This window comes from Bombus huntii, chromosome 8, assembly GCF_024542735.1.
Source record: "Bombus huntii isolate Logan2020A chromosome 8, iyBomHunt1.1, whole genome shotgun sequence".
NCBI lineage: Eukaryota > Metazoa > Arthropoda > Insecta > Hymenoptera > Apidae > Bombus > Bombus huntii.
This window is the reverse complement of record NC_066245.1, coordinates 12,806,099-12,828,391: the sequence shown is the minus strand read 5'-3', so window position 1 is coordinate 12,828,391 and position 22,293 is coordinate 12,806,099. Positions and strand designations below refer to the sequence as shown.

The 22,293-nt window shown below is 41.0% G+C and overlaps 2 protein-coding genes across 2 annotated transcripts in view; one reads left to right on the top strand and one right to left on the bottom strand.

Moving 5' to 3' along the window:
* The window catches only part of LOC126868409 (uncharacterized), a 340,260-nt gene extending 333,210 nt beyond the window's left edge, over window positions 1-7,050 (bottom strand). The window contains exons 1-4 of the mRNA XM_050623768.1: window positions 6,330-7,050; window positions 5,938-6,054; window positions 2,624-2,795; window positions 885-2,405 (exon numbers count right to left, since the gene is read on the bottom strand). Coding sequence (XP_050479725.1) covers window positions 885-2,405; window positions 2,624-2,740 — 1,638 coding nt within the window. The 5' untranslated portion in view covers window positions 2,741-2,795; window positions 5,938-6,054; window positions 6,330-7,050. The remainder of the gene's footprint in view (window positions 1-884; window positions 2,406-2,623; window positions 2,796-5,937; window positions 6,055-6,329) is intronic.
* The window catches only part of LOC126868981 (uncharacterized), a 269,690-nt gene that overhangs the window by 143,460 nt on the left and 103,937 nt on the right, over window positions 1-22,293 (top strand). The window lies entirely within an intron of this gene.

Below are 22,293 nucleotides of genomic sequence, written 5' to 3'. Positions count from 1 at the left end.
TCTCTATGCTTTTATTTTATGATTATCTTAATTTACCCAAAGAATTATGAACACATGCGAAAAGTCTGATTCGATGTATCGCGGTCGCGCGCCTTGTCAGCGGGCGAATCGTGCGAATGAACGTGTAGCTTATGTGCGTGGAGATGTGATTGGTAGCTGAAGCCTTCGTTACAAGTATCGCATTTGTAAGGGTACAATTTCGATGGTTCGTCCGGATAATGCTCCAACTTGTTGTGATGATAAAACTTGTACATTCCTTGAAACGACTTACCACATATTGCGCATAAAAAATCATTACCCTTGTAATAATACGTGTTATGCTCGACTAAACGTTCGTAGGATTCGAATAACAAATGGCATATATTACAGATTGGTTTATCTTCCACAACACAATCGGAATTCAGCACCAGCCTAGAATCTTGCCCAATATGCAAGTGTCGTTCGTGAATTTGAAGACTCTGTTTCTTAACAAATCCTTGATTGCAGAACTTACAAAAGAATTTGTAGTTCACCGAACACGAAGGCGCATGAGTAGCAAGCATGTGAAACTGTAAGAATCTTTTAGTGGAAAACATCGTGTTACAAACGTTACACTTTTCTGTGGCTGTTTGACGATAGGTGCGCTCGTGTATGCACAAATTTTTAAATGTTTGGAATTGTGTTCCACAAGTAGTGCAAGGAAACTTTGTTCTGTTCATCTTGTCCGCTTGGTGACCCTTTACGCATGCAATCCCATTAAGTAACCTTCTGTGTTTTGCAGCTGTATCGAATGACGAAGAGAAAGTATCATCCGTATTAAGCGCACTCGGAGTCAAATAATTTTTCAAAGATCTTGTCGTCCCACCCGAAACATCCAACGTTTGTTCCAAATCAGGCGACTGTACTATGCTGAGTTCCATGTCACTTGGTTCTTTCAAGGGCCGAGACGAATGGTTTACACGAGGTACGCGTTGTTTATTTCTTAACACTTTCATTCGACGACATACATTCTCGTGTTGTTTCAAACATGAGTATAGCCAAAATCGTTTGCGACAACCTTTGCATTTGTGTTGTTTCTTGAATGCATTGCAATTTATTTCAACATCAACGGGTGGAGCGTCCTTTTTTGATCTTATGGTCTTCAAACAATGCAGAATCATGTGCCGCTTCAACAGTGCCGACGTGTCAAACTTCTCATAACACACGCAACATTCCCTTCGTTTAAACACACCATGCTGACGTAGATAGTGAGTTAGTAACTTATTCATGGACGTGTAACGCGCGTTGCATATGCTCGAAATGTAAATCGTATGGAACAATTTCATGTGCTCGCGCAGGTTTTCCTTCGAAGAAAACGATTTTTTACAAATATGACATTGAATTATTTTCTGCTGACAGACTTTAAAGTTCTGAAATTCAACCGATTCTTGTTGAGGTACGATTAATCTATCAGCGAAAGATTTTACAAATTCATTGAATCGCTTTGACGCAATCGTGTCAGTTTTCAAAGGCAAGTCACATGTCGAGCTTGTTTCGCGAAAACCTTCAAATTCCTCTTTCACGCTTTTCGATACTGCTTGTTTGAAAGCGTCTTCGTCTTCGTCTTCGTCTTCGTTTGACACAAAACTAGTAGGCTCCAAGAATTTGTCGCATTTCTCCAAGCGGACCACACATTCTTTACACTCCAATAAATCGCGAGAATCATATAAAGAACATCTTTTCACTGGCCTAAGGTTGTAAGACATATTGTGCGAGGTATTCGAGCTTTCAGATTCAGTTTTTATTTGGTTCCTGAATAAAGATATTATTGTTTTTAAATTCACATGAGTTTGAACAGATGATCTTTTCCTAACAGGAGATTCGATTCGCTTAACAGAAGTAGACATCTGAATAACTTCTGCAGCCGTTGATGTCTTGTTACTAAATGTCTCGAGCGTTGAAATTGGAATAATAGTCGCAGTAACAGGAATATTCTCCGTATCGATAACTTTTTCCGGGCTAACCCATTTGTCATTCGGTTTGTCTTTGTACGGCGATATGAAGTCTGTAAGGACGGACTGCTTCATTCCTTTCGAAGGTGTACCATGCGAATCGTTTAACCATTTCGAATGCGTAGACTTGATATTGCTGCTCGAACCCTTGGTGGGTGTATTGTTTGAACCATTAGATAGTTTCAAAGATATATTTATTGAGCTATTTACGTTTTTTGGGCAGGGACTGTGTGAAGTATTTGATTCTGTCATCACAATACCATGATTCGACTTTCCTAACGATTCAGGAGATGTTTTCGTGATTTTGCTTTCATCAGAAAGTATTGCGTTCCCATGCGCATGGAATAAATGAGATTGAACATGTCTTTTATAGGAAAACATTCGATTACAAAAATTACATCTATATCCAGACAATTTTTTCGTACAACATTGCTTCTTTAAATGACGTATTAATGAAATATGCATAGTGAAGATCGCAGTGCAATTATCACACTTAAATACATTACAGCTATACAATTTATTATGCAGTTCCAATAAATGTTTAGCTTGAAAAGTTAACAAACAAACGTTGCAACTTATTCTGTTGTTTGAAGGTACTTTACGCTTACTTTTTCGTTTATCAGAATCCGATTTGTTATTTTCTAAATACGTACTTTCTTGAGGAAACGCGGATTCTTCATTTTTACAATAAATGTCGTCCGAAGATTCACCTTTAAACGTCGCTGTTTCATTTTTATTCTCTGTATTCGTATCAACTGGCGACAAATCATCGCAGACCTCTGGATCGATTGGCTCTTCTTTTATTGTTATTGCATATTCAGAAGGCTGAAAAAATATATAAACCTCATGTAACATCCTAAGAAACGAAAAATCTATGAAACAGTCCTAGTCTAGTAATTGAAGTCAATCGTGCCATAAATATCATGGGTAGGATAGAAAGCTACGTATAGAGCTACAGAACTGGATACTAGAAAGAACGGTTTATGACACCATGTTTATGAGTTAGTCAGGTTCTACCATTAAAAACATGAAATACATAACTGCACAAATCCAGAATACTAATTACATAACAAGAGAGGTGTAAATTTACGGCTCCATTAGTATTACTAAGAAACTTTTCCTCAACTCCTAACATTTACCATAGGACAGGGCCGATCGATATTTTCAAACTATTGTGTAGCGAAGTCGACTATATTCAACTCTCAATTATATTCAAATGTAAGAAAAATCAGATTCGCAAACAATACTTTTAGCATGGTTGTTTAACGTTATTTCATGAATATACTCTTCCAGGTAACAAAGCAACGAGCGGTCCTTCTACATGTTTAGCAAATTGTATATTATAAATGAGAAATAAAATGTAGGGCAGAGTAACAAACACCATGCAAAACGCTAAAAATTCCATATCATTTGAAAATATAAAAAAACAACTCAAAATCTTTACAAAAATCACCATGAATTGTTTAAAATAGAAATATTTGTATCGAATTCGGTGGAAAATATTGTGGAATCAGTTGCGATCAGCAACCGGTGTGAAAACAGTTAATGGTAGTACTTGGTCAAACAGAAAGAAAACATGACTGTCAACGGTGCTTACATACACTGAAACACTGATGCGATGAACGCATCAAGGTTTTCTGTTCTTTTATGATGTATATTGGCTTGCATGGATGCAGAAAGTAATATATTTTCTTAATTGGTAAGCAAAGCCAATGGGTATATACTAAGTATATATTGATACACTGATGTCATTTCATGAGACTTTGGAATCGATGCGTGGCGTCATTACAATACGTTTCAGCTTATACAGGCTGCTCAACGAATTTTCTACGCTAGACTATACTAGAACTACTGTCCCGATGCTGTTCGGGCAGTAAGGGACATATGCAAAATTCCTCCCTTTCACTATGTTGCCAGTTTGTGTAAGAATATATACAGGGTGGTTGGTAACTGGTGGTACAAGCGGAAAGGGAGTGATTTTACGCGAAAAAAGATGTTGAAAATATAGAATAAAAATTTTTCCATCGAGACAACGATCTACAGTGAGGTCCGTTATAACGAGACGTGATAAAGTGCGCGTGCACCGAGCGAAAATTCAAAGTCGATTTTCTCGAAAAAAAAGCCTGAAACGAAAAATTTTTATTGTATATTTTCGACTTCTTTTTTCGCGTAGAATCACCCCCTTTCCGCCTGTACCACCAGTTACCAACCACCCTGTATACACGCGGGCACACGCATACGCACACGAATTCAAACGTGTATCTGTGCCTTGTTATAACTGTGTGCGGAAAAATGTTGTATATGAACTCACAGCAGCAATATTTTTCATAACGCATGCACAAATTCAAACCTGGGCATAAGGGTACACGAGTGTTAAAACAGACATACGTTTCACAGTCATTTCGTACGTACGTAAAAGTCACGGCATACGAGCGTTTCCTGCTTTGCAGAGTTGGCGTCGAAGCGCTAAATTTCTAGTTCTCAAAAATGGCGATTGTTCTTGACTGTAGCGTAAACCATGCTTAACGGAACGTTCGCGACATTGTGCTGTAAAACTCCAATAATATTTCTTTTTAATCTGAATCGATACCGAAGTGCGTTAAAAACTGTAAATAATTTGATTCATACAAATGAATTTTGCAATGACAAATCATTTATAATAAACAAATCTAAAAATCTTTGCACAAAATAGAAAAGTTTTCATTTCGATACAACTATTCGCTATAGAATAATCGCTGGACATACATAAAAATACGTACTCATCGAACTGATAACGAATAACTAACGATACGTTCGTGTGACTTGTTCTATTTAAAGTTATACAATACAAAACATGCCTCAGCTGAATCCAATGCCCGTACTCATATAAATACATCAGTGAAAAGGTAACGCACGTTGCCAATGATGAACGTTCCTGCAGCATGTGTGAGTTTCAATCTATTATACGGCAATATATTTTTGTTGATATATGTATAATTTTCTGTGCTGGACTGGATTAAATGCGTAATAGAGATTCTTGTATGTGAATATCAGTGTGTGGAGGTATGTGTGTGCGCGGCATCTCGGAAACAGATGAATGTAAACTAGTCAGTTGGTTAACAATCGGGTATAGAAGAAAGTGCTGAGACGCGTGCAAGTGTGTATCGATGAATATATGAGAAATCGTCCATGAAATAAATATATTACTATTTTAATGTTAATCTTCAGTATAAATTTAGTATTCCTATAAGATTATTTCGGCTTCAAAGATCCACAATTCTCAACAATTTTTTATAACATACGTTGTTTTAACGCTCGTATGCTTCGACGCAAACATATTTATATATGTATAAATATAAATTTTATATTTTACAAGCCTAGGAAATTTAATAACAAATAATAATAACACAAATGGTAAACATAATCAGTATACTAAATATTAACATATTAATGAAAATCATTTGTAATTCAATATTTCCATTTTTATAAAATAAAATATGTAAATGAAATTTAATTGTAAAATAATCACATTCGTATAAACTCATTATTCTACAACGGAACAATTAAATATTATATTGATAACAATAATAAGCAAGATTGCATCGATGCTAGACATTCTGCATTACTTTAGTATTTTTAATCCATGTATTATTATTGAGCCATAATATATAAAGCATAGACACAAGAGATCATAGCGCGTTGGCCAAAGTAATCACACAATTGACAGATACATTATACAAAATTTTATGTGCCATGGTGGAAATTCCTTCTAATTCAACAATTAAATTTCATTTCTATTGCAAATCACAAAGTTTGCATCACAACGGCCAAAGAAGCGAATCTTACTTTATCATATTGAAATAGTTAAAGAAAGTGGTACATAAACATTAGCTTAATATATTATATTAACCAAGATTTATAGAAACAAAATATGTTATTCAATACGGTCAAAATTCTCTTATCGAATGATGTTTCAAAAGGTACTTACGTCCATTTTGTTGTCCAATTTTATATCCATGGAGATTGCATCAACGGGACGTACGGAAACTAACACTCGAGCTATTTGCTTTATGAAATTATTATTACTATTAGACAAACTGCTTGCCTGTGCACAAAGAAAATCTATGATTAGTGAGTAGTAGACTTTAATAATATCCTCAAAGAACAACTCGCGTTTTCCTTAAAATATGTCATAACTGCGCGATAACAATAGCAACTTGTAAATAAATATAGAAATTATATGAAATATAGTTATCAAATATATTTAACAAAACTGTAATTATTTGATAAAAAGTCGCGAAATCAATGAAAAGCAGAAGACAATGGAAGATGTTTCAGGTTAACGTGTCATACATGATCTTAAAAGTTGTTTACACTCACTTATTATTCACTTATTATTCACTTGCATCCAGAACATGTTTTCCTTTGTTAATAGTTCGCGTCAAGATAGAATGTAAATTTTTTTATACACATATAAACATGCACAGAGAGAGAAGATACCGTTCAAACTCGGACATGAGCAGCACTGTGGGCATTAAAATGGTATCCCCCACTAGTAGCAAACATGCTGCTCAGTTCAGACAGATTCACGTGGCTACAGCGCATGCGTGTTACTGAGTAGATTTTCTGACTAACTTCACGTTATGTCCAATATAATTTTCTTGTTCACGTTTCTATATAAACTCACGTTATATATGTGTGTATATCTGTACATCTAAGAAGCAACACTAACACACGTCAATGAATATCTGATTATTCCTGCATCATAAGTATTGTAAGCATCGCATTCGTATACACAGGTCTGTAAACTCCAGTAGAGGGGGTAATGCTCTTAATGTTCGACAATGTATTTTACAAATCGGCCGTTAATCGTAGCGCTGGCATTGATTTACTAACGCCTTTGTTTGCATTATCACTGAAGGTAAAGAATATAAACTAAACTGCTTTTCATCAGTTTCATCAATATACTTAAAGTAGACATATAGTACTTCACGTGATACAAAAGAATGTTGTTTAAATAAAAGTAGTTTTACACAATACAATACAATTTATTTATAAACACGATCGTGCTGTAGACACAAGAAGCGCTGCACGGCGAAGTCTAACAAATCGATTCAAGTCCCTTACTCGAGAAATATTTTCTGGCCTGTAGGAGTCTTACTCACTCTAATGGAATTCTTAAATTTGTGTATACGAACATGGCAAATATGTGCATACATACACATGCGCGCGCACACACACACACGCGCACTCATGTACTTGGTACACTCTACCTAGCCAAGCCACATACCACGGGCCAGAAGGGAACCAGATGTGCGCTCATCCTTACTGCGTACCCTTAATAATCTTAAGGACCCATCATAAATCTCAGTAATTTGCTAGCTAAGGTCCTTCAGACCGAACAAATATCTTTGTTTCTAAATCATTTTCTAAAGATTATTGTCTACTATGGCTTGACACGGGAAAGTTAGTTTTTCTCACGTACGATGCTTCCCACTAGCAACTTTCTATCGAGGGCGGCTAAGACCCTTCTTAATCCACCAACCTTCGTTTATCCAATCAGAAGCAATGTATACTGCCCTCACTTTCCTAACCAAAAATGTCACGAACAAATCCGATGGTCCCGTGCGCTAGACACACCCATTGCTAGCTTTCCTCCGACACAGCATCGGCACTGTAACTTACTTATTCTGCAAACGTTAGAATAGTCAACAAGTCATTACCGGGTTACTTTCCTTAAATCAATCACTTAATTAACGTATACATACTTAACAGTGTACCTCATAAGTGTTGGAAATATAAAGTTTATAACCCTGTTAATCGCAGCGTTATATACTACCTTAACCATCCCTATTATCTTAACGGAAATCAGGGGATCGATCTATTCGCGGCGTCGATTATTATAATCGTAACGGGAATTTACGACTCCCGTTGACGTGTTTCTTCGCGATTGCGTCTCCCCGCGATTGGTCGAAAATACACTGGTTGTTCAAATATTTGTCAAAATATCTGTTTTATACTCTAGCGTTAAGGATGAGAATCTTATTGCTCAAGAAATTAAAATATGGTTAAAGAAATGATTATTTGAATCCTATGGACCGCTAACTTTTGCGGTCGGTAAATTACCGACAACATATTTATATGTAATATCATCTGAGATACAATGACATAGACGGAACGAAGTACAGAATAAACATGTATATCAGTATACATAGACGAGACGTAGAATAAACACGTTTGTCGCACGTCTGAAGGCATTGGGAACCTTTAGCATTTTAGTATTATTCCAAATATTACCGACTCAGCGTCTCGATAACATTTTCTCTTCCCTTCAGCATATTATCCAGTCCAGTACATTATTAAATATATAAGTATTTCCTTTCCATATCACATCTTGGCTAACAAGCTTTTGTGGCAATCGCAGATCCGGAGATATTTACTTGTACTCCAATGATCTGAGGTCAATCGAGCTGAACACTTGATCGGCCAGCGGGCGTTCCCAGAGTCTTGTCCTAATAGTATTAATAATAAAAATAGAGGGAATTATGGGACTCTCTAAGAGGTGGTGCTCTATCTTTAAAACCATCTCAATTTCTGGCATGGATTTTTCTGGCAAAAATCATCCTGGTGTAGCGGCACACGAGTCAGGACAATTCAAATCCTGTTGTTATTTTGCCTCGAAGTATCAAAACCGTTAGGTTACGAGTAATGCAAGAACAAATAAACTCCGGGCAAAACAATGTCGTCGCTACATACAACCGTCAAATGTAGACGAATTCAAATTTTCCGGTTCTCCCCCGACCAGTATAAATAAACGGACGCTATCGCGAGCGAGAGAGTTATCGAACAGTATCGAAGAGCATCAACGTGTGTAAACGAGTACCGAAGTGATCTACAGAGTTTCTCCGAGTATTTATCGGGTATTTATCCCGCAACTTATATTTGTACCAATGACTCGCAATTCGTCTGTAATTTATTTATTTATTTATTCAAAAATATATTTGATGGACTGCGACAGCAATATTTCGTTATTTTTTTCTCGTTATTTTATTTCTCGTTATTTCGCTCAACCTAATAACGACTAATCCTCCACACTGGTAATCAAATGATTACTATCTAGCGAAGCTACAAAAGGACGGATTGGAACACACAATACTCTATTGAAAGTGCAACAGGTTTTTTGTGCTAAGGAAAACCAAAACTGGTGTTTTCTCTATAATGTCTAGACTAGCAATAGAGTGTTTTTTTTTTTTTTTATTTTGAACTTGAACATCTGATGACGAAGATGAGAGCCTGCTGAACTATGCGTCCCATTTAAAAGATAAACAGAGCCACGTTACATATCTCCAACCGGTAGGGAATACCACGGATAATCTATACTGGATGGAGAGGAGGCGGCTCTGAATCGACGTTTCATCAAATACTTAAAATAATAACTTAAAACAGCCTTGTTACATTTGGACTTCTTCAGAACATGGTAATGGCAGTAAAATCTGAGCTGATGTAGGGTTTTCGTGACAGTCTAGCGCGGCTTACCTTGTACAACCGCATAAATAAATTGGCGAAGGTGGGGATGTATAGTATTTAACTAGGCTTCTTCTGCTAGATGAGATAACAAGCAGTAGGCCTCGTGCCACGACGTCCCGCAACGTTCCACAACAACCCACGACATTCCACGACATTCCACGACATTGCACGACATTGCACGACATTGCACGACATTCCACGACATTGCACGACATTCCACGACATTGCACGACATTCCACGACATTCCACGACATTCCACGACATTCCACGACATTCCACGACATTCCACGATATTCCACGACATCCCACGACGGCCTACGACGTTCCACGACGTCCGACGGTGCCCCCGTAGGAGGTTATTAGTCCAGTCTAGTTCATCAAACAGTTTTGGGTGATCTAGACTAGACTAAACTATTAAAGTAGATTTTAGCTTGATATATCTCGGAATTATTAATATATGTTGTTTACCAATAGCAATCTAATCCTAATATAAAAATTAACGTTACACTTCCAGAATAGTACTTCATGTATTATTATTTGGGAAGCGATACCAATTACCCGGCCCCGTTACAGGGAGATAACTACGCTCGGGTTCTATTTACATAAAGAGTATTTAAGCATCGGAAGCAGAAGATGTAAAGTTATTTGATAGCAAAGAAGTAGCGTGTATTGAAATTTATTACTTAGAATAGGTATAGTATATGGATCCACATAATCATGTTTGAACATTGAACTTACCATCGAAGAAACCAAACCTCGTTGCCATCGATTAAATTGCATTTGCTTCTTCAATTCCATGAATGCGGTTTGATTTCTTGACTTTGAGCGAGTACTAAGAATTACATTTCATCCATAGACGCTCTATAGTTACACTTTACATTAGCACTGATTTTATATGAAATAGTTAAGTGAAAAATTAAATACTGTGTTTAAAATTAAAAAATAAAACTAAATGTAAACAAAATACCATTTCAAAGACTCGAAAGGTTTCGTTAATACTAAATAAAACAGAATAAATCATTAATTTAATGACTATGAGTTGGTGGTATTGATTTAAATGAATAGTAGAATTGCTTCCGATTAATGGTATAAATTAAGAGAATAATTATTTTAAATTAATGGGAGGATATTGTTATAAATTATTGGTATAATTGGTAAAATTAATGGAGGAATTGTTTCAGATTAATAATATATTGTTATAAATTAATAGTTGAACTGTGAGGAATTAATAGTTTAATTAAACGTTGTAAGTTAATTGCTTAAATTATTAATTTAATTGTTAGAAATTAATAATTAAGTTACTAATAAGCGAGTAAAAGTTCTATTTTGATCTACACAATGCGGCAGATCAAGGAAAAATGAGCTACCGCGCGAGTCGGTGCTCCTTATACACCTCGTACAAGTCGTAGAGAAGAAGATTTAGAGACGTAAACGATCTCGCGCGACGTTGTGCGAAGAAATGTCGGATTGAACCTTAAACCCACTTACTCATGGAAATCCATAAGAGCACATCGAAAACAGCTCTATAAAATTTACGAGTGAAGAGAATTAATGTTTCCTCTGAACCGTTGCCTCCATAATTCATAAATAAAAAAGCGTATTATCAATGTTCATAAAAGGCTTACACACGCACCGTGATTGTCCCTACCGCGAGTGTCCACAAAAAATATAACGAATTACGACACATGTTCGATAAGACCTCCGTTTTGTTGTAAACAGAGCCTGATGCTTCTCTTAAAATTATACCGTATTGAAAATACAGTGTTGCAGCTCTATTGCAGTAGACACCGGCGATGCGTTTTAATGTACCTATGTCCTGAAATCGATAATCTATTTTGCAAAATATCTTTGTGCTATGTATATAGTTCTATTGGTGTGGGCAAGGGATCTGATGACAAGTCGTCGCAGTCTACTCTTGCTTCATAGGATGGCCACCATCAGGATCGTAAGGGGATACCATATGAGGAGACGATATCATATGCGTCAGCGACTATCGTGGCGGCGTCTTCTCCGTTCGAGCTACAGGCCTTGGGCGCTCTGACGAGTGTACGAAAACCAGAGGAGTCAGAGCTCAGGCGGAGACTTTCCGCCCGCCGAGCAGGTGGCGCGAGAGGTTCGGGGGGAAGCTAAACAAGAGGTGTGGAGCGGCGGAGCTCCGACCTACTTGACGAAGATCAGGTCCGTGGCCACCGGACCGTTAGATCGGTCCTGCCAAATTGGGAGGCTTGGACGGAGGGTTTCTAATATCCTTCCGGATGACGTAGGTGCTCGCAGAATATGGAGTATTCAGGGAACACCTGAGAGAGAGATGATGAACACCTGTCACCACTGCGGTGAGGACGAGGACACGGCCCAGCACACGTTCGAATTTTGTCTGGCGTGAGAGGCCCCGCATCGTATTCTACGGCTAACCATTGGTGAGAGATTAAAACCCTCGTCAGTTGTGAAAGAGATACTGAGGGAGCAACAAGAGTTCCTCACAGTCCGCTCATATTGCGAAGGCATAATGCTCGTAAAGAGAACGAGCAGAGCGGGAGAAGGCGGGAGTAGGGCGGATTCTAATTGCCCTACGTAATGGGAAAAGTGTAATGTTGGGCCATGTGCAATGGTCAGGTCAAAGCCTAACGGTTCGCTATCAGAGAGTATGGAATAACGTGGATTTGGGTATGATCGTTGTCACATACCCCCCTCCTTAGATTGTTTTTGGTCCTCCAAAATTAATGTTTCTTCAAGATTGTTTTATGGATGCTAATTGGTTCAAAGTGTACTTTCTTTTTATTTGTCTTGATCCTTTACGGCCAGGTAGCTTGATGTTGTCGGTCTGTCGGTCTTTTAATGGTGTGTTGAATGGCTTCTTCTTTATCTGCTGCTTGGGTCTCCGTATTCTTGAAACTAGAATCTTCTTTTTCTTCTTTCAATTGTTTCATGGTATCCAATAGCGTTACCTGCTGCACCGGAACTTCATTTTGTATAATTTCATATGGTTTTCAGATGCTTTTTCCAAAGGCAATTCAGGATTTTTGGTTGGAACAATGGTGCTAATACTGAGGATTACTTTCGGGTGGATTTCGTCCTGAGAAATGTTTTCAAACGATTACCATAGATTTTCTTAATAACACTATCAATCAGAATCTCGTAATATGGAGTTTTAACTTGGTGAATTCTATATGGTCCTAGCCATTCAGAGTCCAACTTATCCTTCTTATAATCATTTTGAATAAGGACATAATCTGCCTCTTTAAACACAGTTTGAATTCGAACTATCTTTCGTTTCTGATCTCGACGGTATCTTTTTCTACTTCTCTTCAAGGTATCTCTCGCGATTTCTAAATAGTTATTTAAATGTTCCTGCCAAAGTGAAAACATATCGTTATAGCTTAAGCCCGTAGTTCTGGCTATCGCGGAGGGTAAGTTAGCTTTCCTTCCGAAAGTTAATTCAAATGGCGAGAAGCATGTGGCTTCGTGAATCGAAGTATAATATCCTAAACAAATAAAATTCAAAACTTCATCCCATTCTCTATTGTTATCGTGTAAACTAGTTCGTATCAAATCTTTCACCACAGCATGTGTTCTTTCTAAGGATTTGAATCGGGGGTGAAGGATGTGGTTTTCACGAAATTCTGTCCTTGATCCGTCAAAATTGTTTTTGGTGCTGAAAAAATATAAATGTAGTGCTCCAAAAGAGTGTTAATAATTGACTCTGTCTGTTGGGTCTTCAAAGGTACTAATATTAAATATTGCGTCAGTTCATCGTGAATCGAAAGTATGAATTGATTTCCTCGTTTTGTTTTCGTCATCGGTCCAATGATGTCCATTGCTATTTTATCGTTTGTTTGCAAAGGTGTGCCTGAAATGATTGGGACTTCCTGGGGTCAAATTCGCGTTAGCTTTTTCTTTTGACATGTGTATTTTCAATCAATCTCCGGGAGACGCAATCGCGAGCAAACACGTCAACGGGAGTTATAAATTCCCGTTACGATCATAATAATCGACGTCGCGAATAGATCGATCTCCTGATTTCCGTTGAGATAATAGGGTGGTTGACGTGGTATAACGCTACAACAGGGTTATAAAATTTATATTTCTAACACTTAAGAGGTACACTGATGAGTATGTATAAGTTAAGTAAGTAAATACTGTCGAGAGACAAACGTATTCGCAAAGATAGAGTATGATCGCTCGCGGATAACTCGATAACTCGTATACTCTGTTAATCGCAGATAATAACTCGGACAATAACTCGTGTGTTAATTCGAACGACAACTCGGATAATTACTCGGATAATAACTAACTCGCTCGCGATCACGTCCGCTTATTTATACTGGTCGGGGGGAATCGGAAAATTTGAATTCGTCTTCATTCGACGGTTGCATGTAGTGGCGACATTACTTTGCCCGGAGTTTGTTTATCATTACGTTTTTGCGTCAAGGCTGAGTCAATGTCCTGAGGCAAAACAACAGCATGAGCCTTTGACTCCTGTGACGCTACAAATATATACAATTTTCTAATTCTATATACTTTAATAATAAAACGGCTGCTTAATCAAGAATGATTTCAAAATTACTTCGTTAAAACAGCGAAAGGGTATTATTACTTCTGATTTCCATATTTAAAGAATTTCTACCTCTGCAAATTACATTAAACAACAAAAATTTTTACCTCCGTTCCATTTGCTTTATCTTATTACTATTCTATTGGTCTTTGCTGTACGGTAGCTGACTTCAAAAGAAAACTTCATCGAAGGGTTTCTAAATTATTGACAGTATACTTTACCGGAGAGCTCTTAATGCAACCTCGAAATCGGTTTCCACGGCGCGGCGTCAAGCTGAGTTGCAGCCAGTTGTTTTACAAAAATTCCCCGGTTTTTACTGTCTGCCGCTCTTCTTCGTCGTTTATTTTCAACGTCAGGGAAGCGTAATAAGTTTAGGAAGTCTCAGGATTCAGGCTGCTTTCGTTGAATCCAGCCGATCCAGACGTTGCGTCGCGTCCGTTACAGAATCGTACGTAATTATCATAAGATTGTCTGGTTTCGATGTAAAAAAAACCTGTGTTAATTGCACACTAGACATAAAAGTCGGTCAATACAACTTCGTGTTTTATATCAACTATTATTTTCTAATTGTGAAGTTGTTTATTCATTTGTATAAAATTGCGATCTGAAATAATGCATCTATTTATGGATCAATTTTGAGAGAAATTTTTCATGTACGTACGTATTGAAGTATATTGGAATGCTCATTAAATTTCGATCCTTTTTTGTCTACGAACATTAGATTAATTATTTTATTGTTAACAAAATTTAATTTTTAACTACAAAACTTAATAAATAATTTCACGGATTTCAATTAAATTTCTACGTATTCTATCATCATTATTTAATTGACTAATTTCTATCTTCTACTTGTTAAATAATACGTATCTCGAAATTTTACGATATATCGAAGATTGTGAGTATATGCTGAGATTTTTCACTCATTGACAATTTTATTGCCAGAGGATTTATCAGCCTGCCAGCGTTCCACGATCAGATCTTTCTAGAAAACTCTTATCGCTCTCCACCGTCCGAGCCCGAGTGTCCCCAAGTCATCGGCGGCGCAGCGCGTGAAACGGCAGAGAGCGTAGATCCTCTTGATCTTCTTGTTGACAGTCGGCACCCCGAAACTAGAGCTGTAACATCCACGAATTAGAACCGCAACGGTCTTTCGGAGTATCGTCATTCAAAGCCGCTATCGAGGTCGGTCCTAAACCACGATGACACATTTATGGTTTGGAGACGGATTCGACACAGCGCGATGCGTCGATCTTGACATTGTGACATCAACCACATCTTAATCTACACCAGAGATAAGACATCGACCCCCGAGCTTCGGACTCTTTTGCACATCATCCCCAAACCAAATATATAAGCCGGCTTATATAAGCCGAGACTTCAGCCAGCTCGGGCAGTTCTTGTTCAGCCTTTCTCTCTGATTCAGTATTATTCTACCTCTGTGAAACCATTGTATTTATAATTAAGTTCGATAAAGGGAAGTTAATAATTGGGTTACGACTCAACCTTCTTTTCTTTTATAATCTAAGTCACAAGTCTACGTGACAGCATCATCTCTAGAAGAGTCGACTCTAACATATTGTTATTTCCATTCCCTTTAATTTCTGTTCCTATTATTTATCGCTCTCAGGTTTTTTCAAATAAACTAATAATTTTATAAACTCAAATACCATTTTAAAAACTATAATATGTCATTAACACAGGTATTAAAAATGGCAATATGCTGAAACGCATAATATATTATGGAGCTATATAAAAAATTAATTTTATTGCCTTTATATCGCCCACTAGACATTTTTTATTTTTCGTCCAAATCCTATAGTGGCAGAGGTGTAAAGTCATCGATTATTCTTGCCCTTCCCTTTATGTATCAAACATAAAGAGATTTTTCTGCTCCAGTTGCTCCATGGAAACTATAAATTCGTTGGATTCAGGCACAATGAAATTAAAATTTACGAAGCTTCAAATGATCTCGGCAGTAGAGAATATGTGATATGATATAGCTTTCTGAATTTAAATAAAAAACTTAATTTAAAAATAGAAGTATAATCTGGTCCATTACAACTACTACTTTGAATAAAAACAGCACAAAATATAAACATCCTGATCAAAGCAATGGTAATAAAGCCAAACACAAAGACTAGAATAAGAACATAATAAAACCCTTTTAAACGCTTTCGAAGAACAATGTCTTTCCATCCTGAATTCCATGAAAATTTTTTTTTTATTTATTAAAGTTTACAATTAATTCTCGCATTGAGAATTTTCAGTAATTTCTTCTGGCGTGGCGCAATGACATGGCTAATTATTTATAATAAGTTAATACTTATTATAGATAAGTATAATTTATAAGTATTATAAATAAGTAAATATTACTTAATTTAAATAACTAATTGAATCTAGCGTTTAGGTCTAGCAGGTAGACTTCGGATAAAGTCAAATAAACATCTAGACAAGACCCCATCGACTATAATGGCAGATTCACGCGTCACGGTAATTAGTCGTTTATATACATACGCGTTAGAGGATAACTGCAAATAAATAAATAATAATGTGAGCATGTACGGTCGGCATACAAGTAAGTTCCTATTTTTAAGGAATAAAGTCGGGCCGGTCATTTAGCCATTATTTGGCCATTTATTTATTGTGACACGAGCCGAACTAAGTGCCTTGGACTAATAAATAAGTAATGGAGTGCCGAGTAATAGGACGGCTGTAGGAGTTCCGGGGTGATTAGTAGGTTGGAGTATGTAGCGGTTGGATGTATGCTCCGCTATAATGTTATAATATTTTACTATTTATTTATTCTTTTAGTTTATGATATTTATTTATTTATAGTTTTGTATTAATTAACTAGTAATTGTTTTATTTGATTTATGTATTTATTATTTAATTATTTACTTATTTACTTATTTATTTATTTATTTACTTACTTATTACTTATTATTTCCTATTTATTATTTATTTATTGATTTATGGTATTTATTACTTATTGTTAAGTATTTATTATATATTGTTGTTATTTATCTATATTGTGGCGTCCTGGGCGCGCATCATCGGGTCCCTAGCAATAGGCAGGTGTTGACAGGGGAAACTTAAATAGATACATAGATAAGTAGAGGACTGTTTTTAAATAGTAACAATAAGGTTAGTTGGACCTTAATACATTATTATTATTTATTTATTATGCCGGATTGCTAACTTGTTGACGACACGGCGAGTTTATTGGCTATGCTTGGATATCTTTGGATGGCTTACAATGGGATGTTGACGACCTGGCGATTCACATGGACGATGAATGACAATAATAAATATGGATAAGACGAGAAAAGGATTGAAACTTACGGCGCAGGGGATTTCGGAGTCCCCAGGCCCCGTCGGGAGTTCGAGTAGCTTCCCAGACTCGACCCGACGGTCATCATGCGACTGGAAGAACGGCGGGGGGAGGTGGATCCCCGTCGTACGGTAATTGCTACCGGGGAGAAAGGAGATAAGGAAGGAGAGACGAGGAAGCTATCACTGGGTGGGGAGAAGCCGAGGATTGTGGCGGATGTCAGGTTGAATGAGAAGGTCACCTTATCGATAATCCCGAGGGAGAAGGGAGTAGAAGAGGGTGATCCCTTTAGACCCACGAAGAAGCTTCAAAGAAGCCCGACGATCAGAGGTAGAGCTCAGGTGGAGGTGGTGGACGTGTCGGGCGGTTCCTACAGTGTAAGGGACAGCGACTTCACCACGCCTGTGATACCTAGGAAACGGCCGCCGGTGCAGTTGGTGAGGAAGGTGGTAAATAGAAACACCAAAAGGAAGCGGATTAGAGCGACCACGGCTAGCGAGCTGGAGGATAGTACCAGGGAGGATACCCAGCCTAGCGACGGTGAGAAAGAAGAAGACGTCCTGATCTCTAAGGCGGAACTTAAAGGATTGACCCGGGCCCTCGCGGGAGCGGTACAGATGTTAGTATGGCGGTCCGAAAACTTAAATTGGCCAAGGACGACGACGAGGGCATCAGGGGGATGGGGAACGTGATAAAGGGTATCCTGTCCTCCTTGGAACAGTGGGGGGAGCGGAAAGCGAGGAGAAGGAGGAGGAAGAGAACCCCGGAGGAAGAGGAGATAGGCGCGGGAACAATAGCGAGGAAGGAAGTAGCGATGAACAAGGGCAGCCACACCAAGAGAAAGGTGGTACCACCGCCGGAGATATTGAGATCGGAGGAACGAAAGAGGCCGAGGAGGGGAGAGGCTTCTTACGCGGAGGCATGCGGGAAGCAATTCAGGGATGCGCGAAGAGAAGAGGAGGGCAACGAAGAATCTGATGGATGGAGGAGGTTGGTAAGAAGAAGGAAGAAGAGAAGAGCACCCGTGGCGGTACTGGATACTCCGGTCCAGCCTGTGCACTTGATGCATCCGGACAGGGCAGGGAGGTACAGGCTATTGGAAGGGGAGTACCGAGAAGTAGGAGGAGGAGGGAAGCCATCCTGGTGAAGGTGGAGCAAGGGAGTGACTGGCTGCAGAGGATCATGGAGGCCAGGAGCTCTCTAGAGGGTGTCATAGGGTTGCGCAGGACGAGGGCTGGACACATCCTCATCGAATTTTATGGGGCGGTGGCGGTGAACGAGGCAGCGGCCAAGCTGAGAGCTGCTCTGAGCGATACTGCGGAGGTGGCAGCCTTGGTGAACAGACTGACCCTCCAAATTAAGAACATCGACCCTCTTACGACTAAAGAGTGGAGGAGATAAGATTGTAGTGGGGGATACCCGAAACCATGGAAGTCGAAGTGAAATCGATGAAGATGGCTCCATGGGGTACGCAGGTGGCAGTTGTGGTACTTCCTGCGAATGGGGTCCCCGGCGAGGATAGGGAAAGAAGATTGAAAACGGGGCTGACATAGGGCTCAGTTGCCTCCATAGGGCAACTGAGTAACATACAGCGCTGCTTCAGATGCCACATGCTGGGGCATGTGGCGGCAAGGTGTACAGTGGCGTGCGCCGGGAAGGAGTTCTGCAGGAAATGCGGTAGCTCGGAGCACGTCATGAGCGAGTGCACCAGTGAGCCAAGAAGTGCCATGTGCGTGAAGATGGGAGGAGCGAACGTCAGGCACATAACCGGTTCGTTGGCGTGCCCAGTGGTACGTCTTGGTATTGGTACCTTCAGACGGGGACGCAATTAGGGCGTTACAGATCAATTTAAATAGGTGCAGACTCGCGCAGGACCTGATGATGCAGTACGCGTGTGAAAGCAGGGTGGACATCGTGGTCATCTCTGAGCCCTACAGGCAATTGCCTTATTGGTTTAACGACGAGGGCGGGGATGCATCTGTATGGGTCACCCTGTTTAACGGTAGATACGCGATGAGCGAGACCCTGGTCCAAAAGACTAGGATCGTAGGAATCAGGGTCGGCGACGTGTTCTGTGTCAGTGGGTACTGTTCCCCGAATACGACTAGGTGCGTTTTCGATGCTTTGGGGGGGGGGGGGGAACTAAACGGGGTTCTGAAGGAGAGGAGGAGAAGCGCACCGGCGCTAATGGTCGCCGGCGACTTTAATGCCAAGTCTGGAGTGTGGGGTGGCATTAGGACCGAACGGAGGGGGACATGCCTGTTGAACGTGATCACGGAGCGCGGTTTGGTACCGATTAGGACGATGGGGAACTATTCCTTCCTGAGGAATGGAAGGACTAGTTTTCCGGATGTGTTGTGTATCGATCGATGTATGAGGCTGAGTTGGAGGAGGAGTGCTGTCTTTGATTGGTACTCAGCCTCTGACCATTTTTATATACTACATGTATTTACGAGCAGCGTTAAGAAGGCGGTTGGCGAGGCGTTCGTGTACTCGACGAAGCAGATCGATGCGGATAGCTTTGTGAGCAAATTCGACGATGTCTACGCGGAGCACGTTTTAAAAAGCGACGAGTCGTCATGCGGCGAAAGGCTACAGAATAGCTTGGAGCGCACGTGTGCCGAGGCTTTGAGGAAGAAGTTCCCGTCGTGGGCGAGAAGACGAGCCAATTACTGGTGGAACAGCGAGCTAGCCACGTTAAGGAGCGCAATGTGCAGGAGCAGGAGAAGAGCGCAACGAGCGGTGGCGGCTCGCAGGGAAGATGCCGAAGTCCTGGTGGCCGAATTCAAGGAGCCTGAAGAGGGCGATCGAACGCAGCAAGGAGGAGTGCTGGAAGGGATTCTGTGCCACTTTAGACCAGGATCCGTGGGGCAGGCCGCATCAAGTGGTGAAGAGCAGATTGGTGCGGTCGGCACCATCCGAGCCTCTCGGAGATGACAGGTTGGCGAGTATCCTGGACGACCTCTTCGTTACCGGGCAGCAATCGCGACTGGGTAGGCAAGAAATCGGACTGGCCTCACCTGCGGTACCCGACGGAGCCGATGATCTACAGATAAGCGAGGAAGATTTGAAGATGGCTGTCGGGAATTGCGATCCTAGGAAGGCTGCAGGGGTGGATGGGATCCCCCGTACATTGATCAGACTGCTGGCGGAACGAAGACCGAAGATGCTCCTAGCTGTGCTCAATGGAGTTAACAACCGCGGTAGGATACCGGCGGTATGGAAGGTGGCCAGGGTGGTACTGGTACCCAAGCCCAACAGAGACCCGACACTGTCGTCGGCTTACAGGCCGATCAGCATACTGCCGGCATTGAGCAAGGTCTGGGAGCACACGCTGAGGATACTCATCGAGAGGAGCATCGGGCGAGATCCCTTCCACAAGGACCAGTTTGGCTTCAGGAGGAGGAGGGGGACCCTCGAAGCCCTGAACAGGACGGTCGCGGTTGCAGAGGACTGCAGAAGAATGGGCCTGGTATGCGTTCAATACGCTGAGGCTGCAGAGTATTCTGGAGAAAGCGCGAAGGAGGCGGTTGCCAAGACGACTTCAGGAGTTGATCGGGGATTACCTGGCCGATAGGAGGATCATAGCGCACTGCCGGGACGGCGTCGTAAGGAGGAAGGTTGGTGGGGGGGTTCCGCAGGGGTCGGTCTTAGGACCGCTACTGTGGAACCTCGTGTACGACGGAATTTTGGAGACGCTCGACCGGGAGAAGGACATCTAAGCCGTGGCGTTTGCCGACGACCTGGCGGTACTCCTTAAGGCCAGGGAGTTCCTTGGCATCCAGGACAGGATAAGGGCGGTCATCAGCACGGCCACCAGTTGGTGCAGCGACGTAGGACTTCATCTGGCAAGAGAGAAGACGGAGGTTATCCTCCTAACCAGGAAGAGGATACCGACGAGTTTTAACTACGACGTGGGGGCGGGGGGGGGGGGGGCGGGAGAGATCTCCACTAGCAAGACAGTGAAGTACTTGGGAGTTTGGTTGGATAATGCTAGGGGTTCTCCCCCCACCTCGAATCAGCGTGTGACAAGGCGGAACGGTTCTTGGGCGCCATACGGGGCCTGCTCCCCAACGTGAATGGGCCTAGGGACGCGGTCCAAATGCTCTATTATGGGGTATGGGAGTCGGTGGTCCTGTATAGTGCACCTATATGGGCCTCATCCCTGGGCAAGGTGAAGAACAGGAATATCATCAAGAGGACACAGAGGGAGGCGATGATCCGTACGTCTACCGCCTACCGTACAGTGTCGCATGAAGCCTTGTGCGTGGTGACGGGTAAGATGCCCACACACATTAAGGCGTGGTTGCGGTGGAAGCAGTACGGCGTGAAGAGGCGGATCGTCGAGAATGTAGAGGGAGCCGGCATTGTACGAGGAGATGGAGAGGCTGAAGACCGAAGCCGAGGACAGGTGGAGGGTGGAATGGATGGTCCACAATCCCTACAGCTGGACTAAGAGGTTGATAGAGGATCCGTTGATCTTCTACAGAACGAAGAGGGGCGTCAACTACCACGTCATGCAGATTCTCGCTGGGCACGGTATCTTCAACTGGTACCGTCAGAGGATTGGGAAAGAGACGCACACCAGTTGCTGGGATTGCGGAGCCGCCGTGGACGATGCCGAGCACGTGCTGTTCTGGTGCCCTAGATGGACAGGGGAGCGCGCGGAGTTGGAGGCCGATGTAGGAGAAGAATGTAGGCTAGAGAACCGGATCGCGGAGAAGCTGGCCGCCGAGGAGCAGCTATGGCTCAAATTTAGTAATGTGTGCACCAGGGTCATGACGAATCGGCTTAACAAGGAGAGGGAGGTGGAGGGAGGTGGCTCTGCGGAGAAGAGAAAGCAGGAGGAGGAGAGTTTAGCGTGGAAGATTGCCGCTGAATATGGGTACGCATAAGTAGAGGCCAACCCGAAGTAATGTCGAATGATTGTACC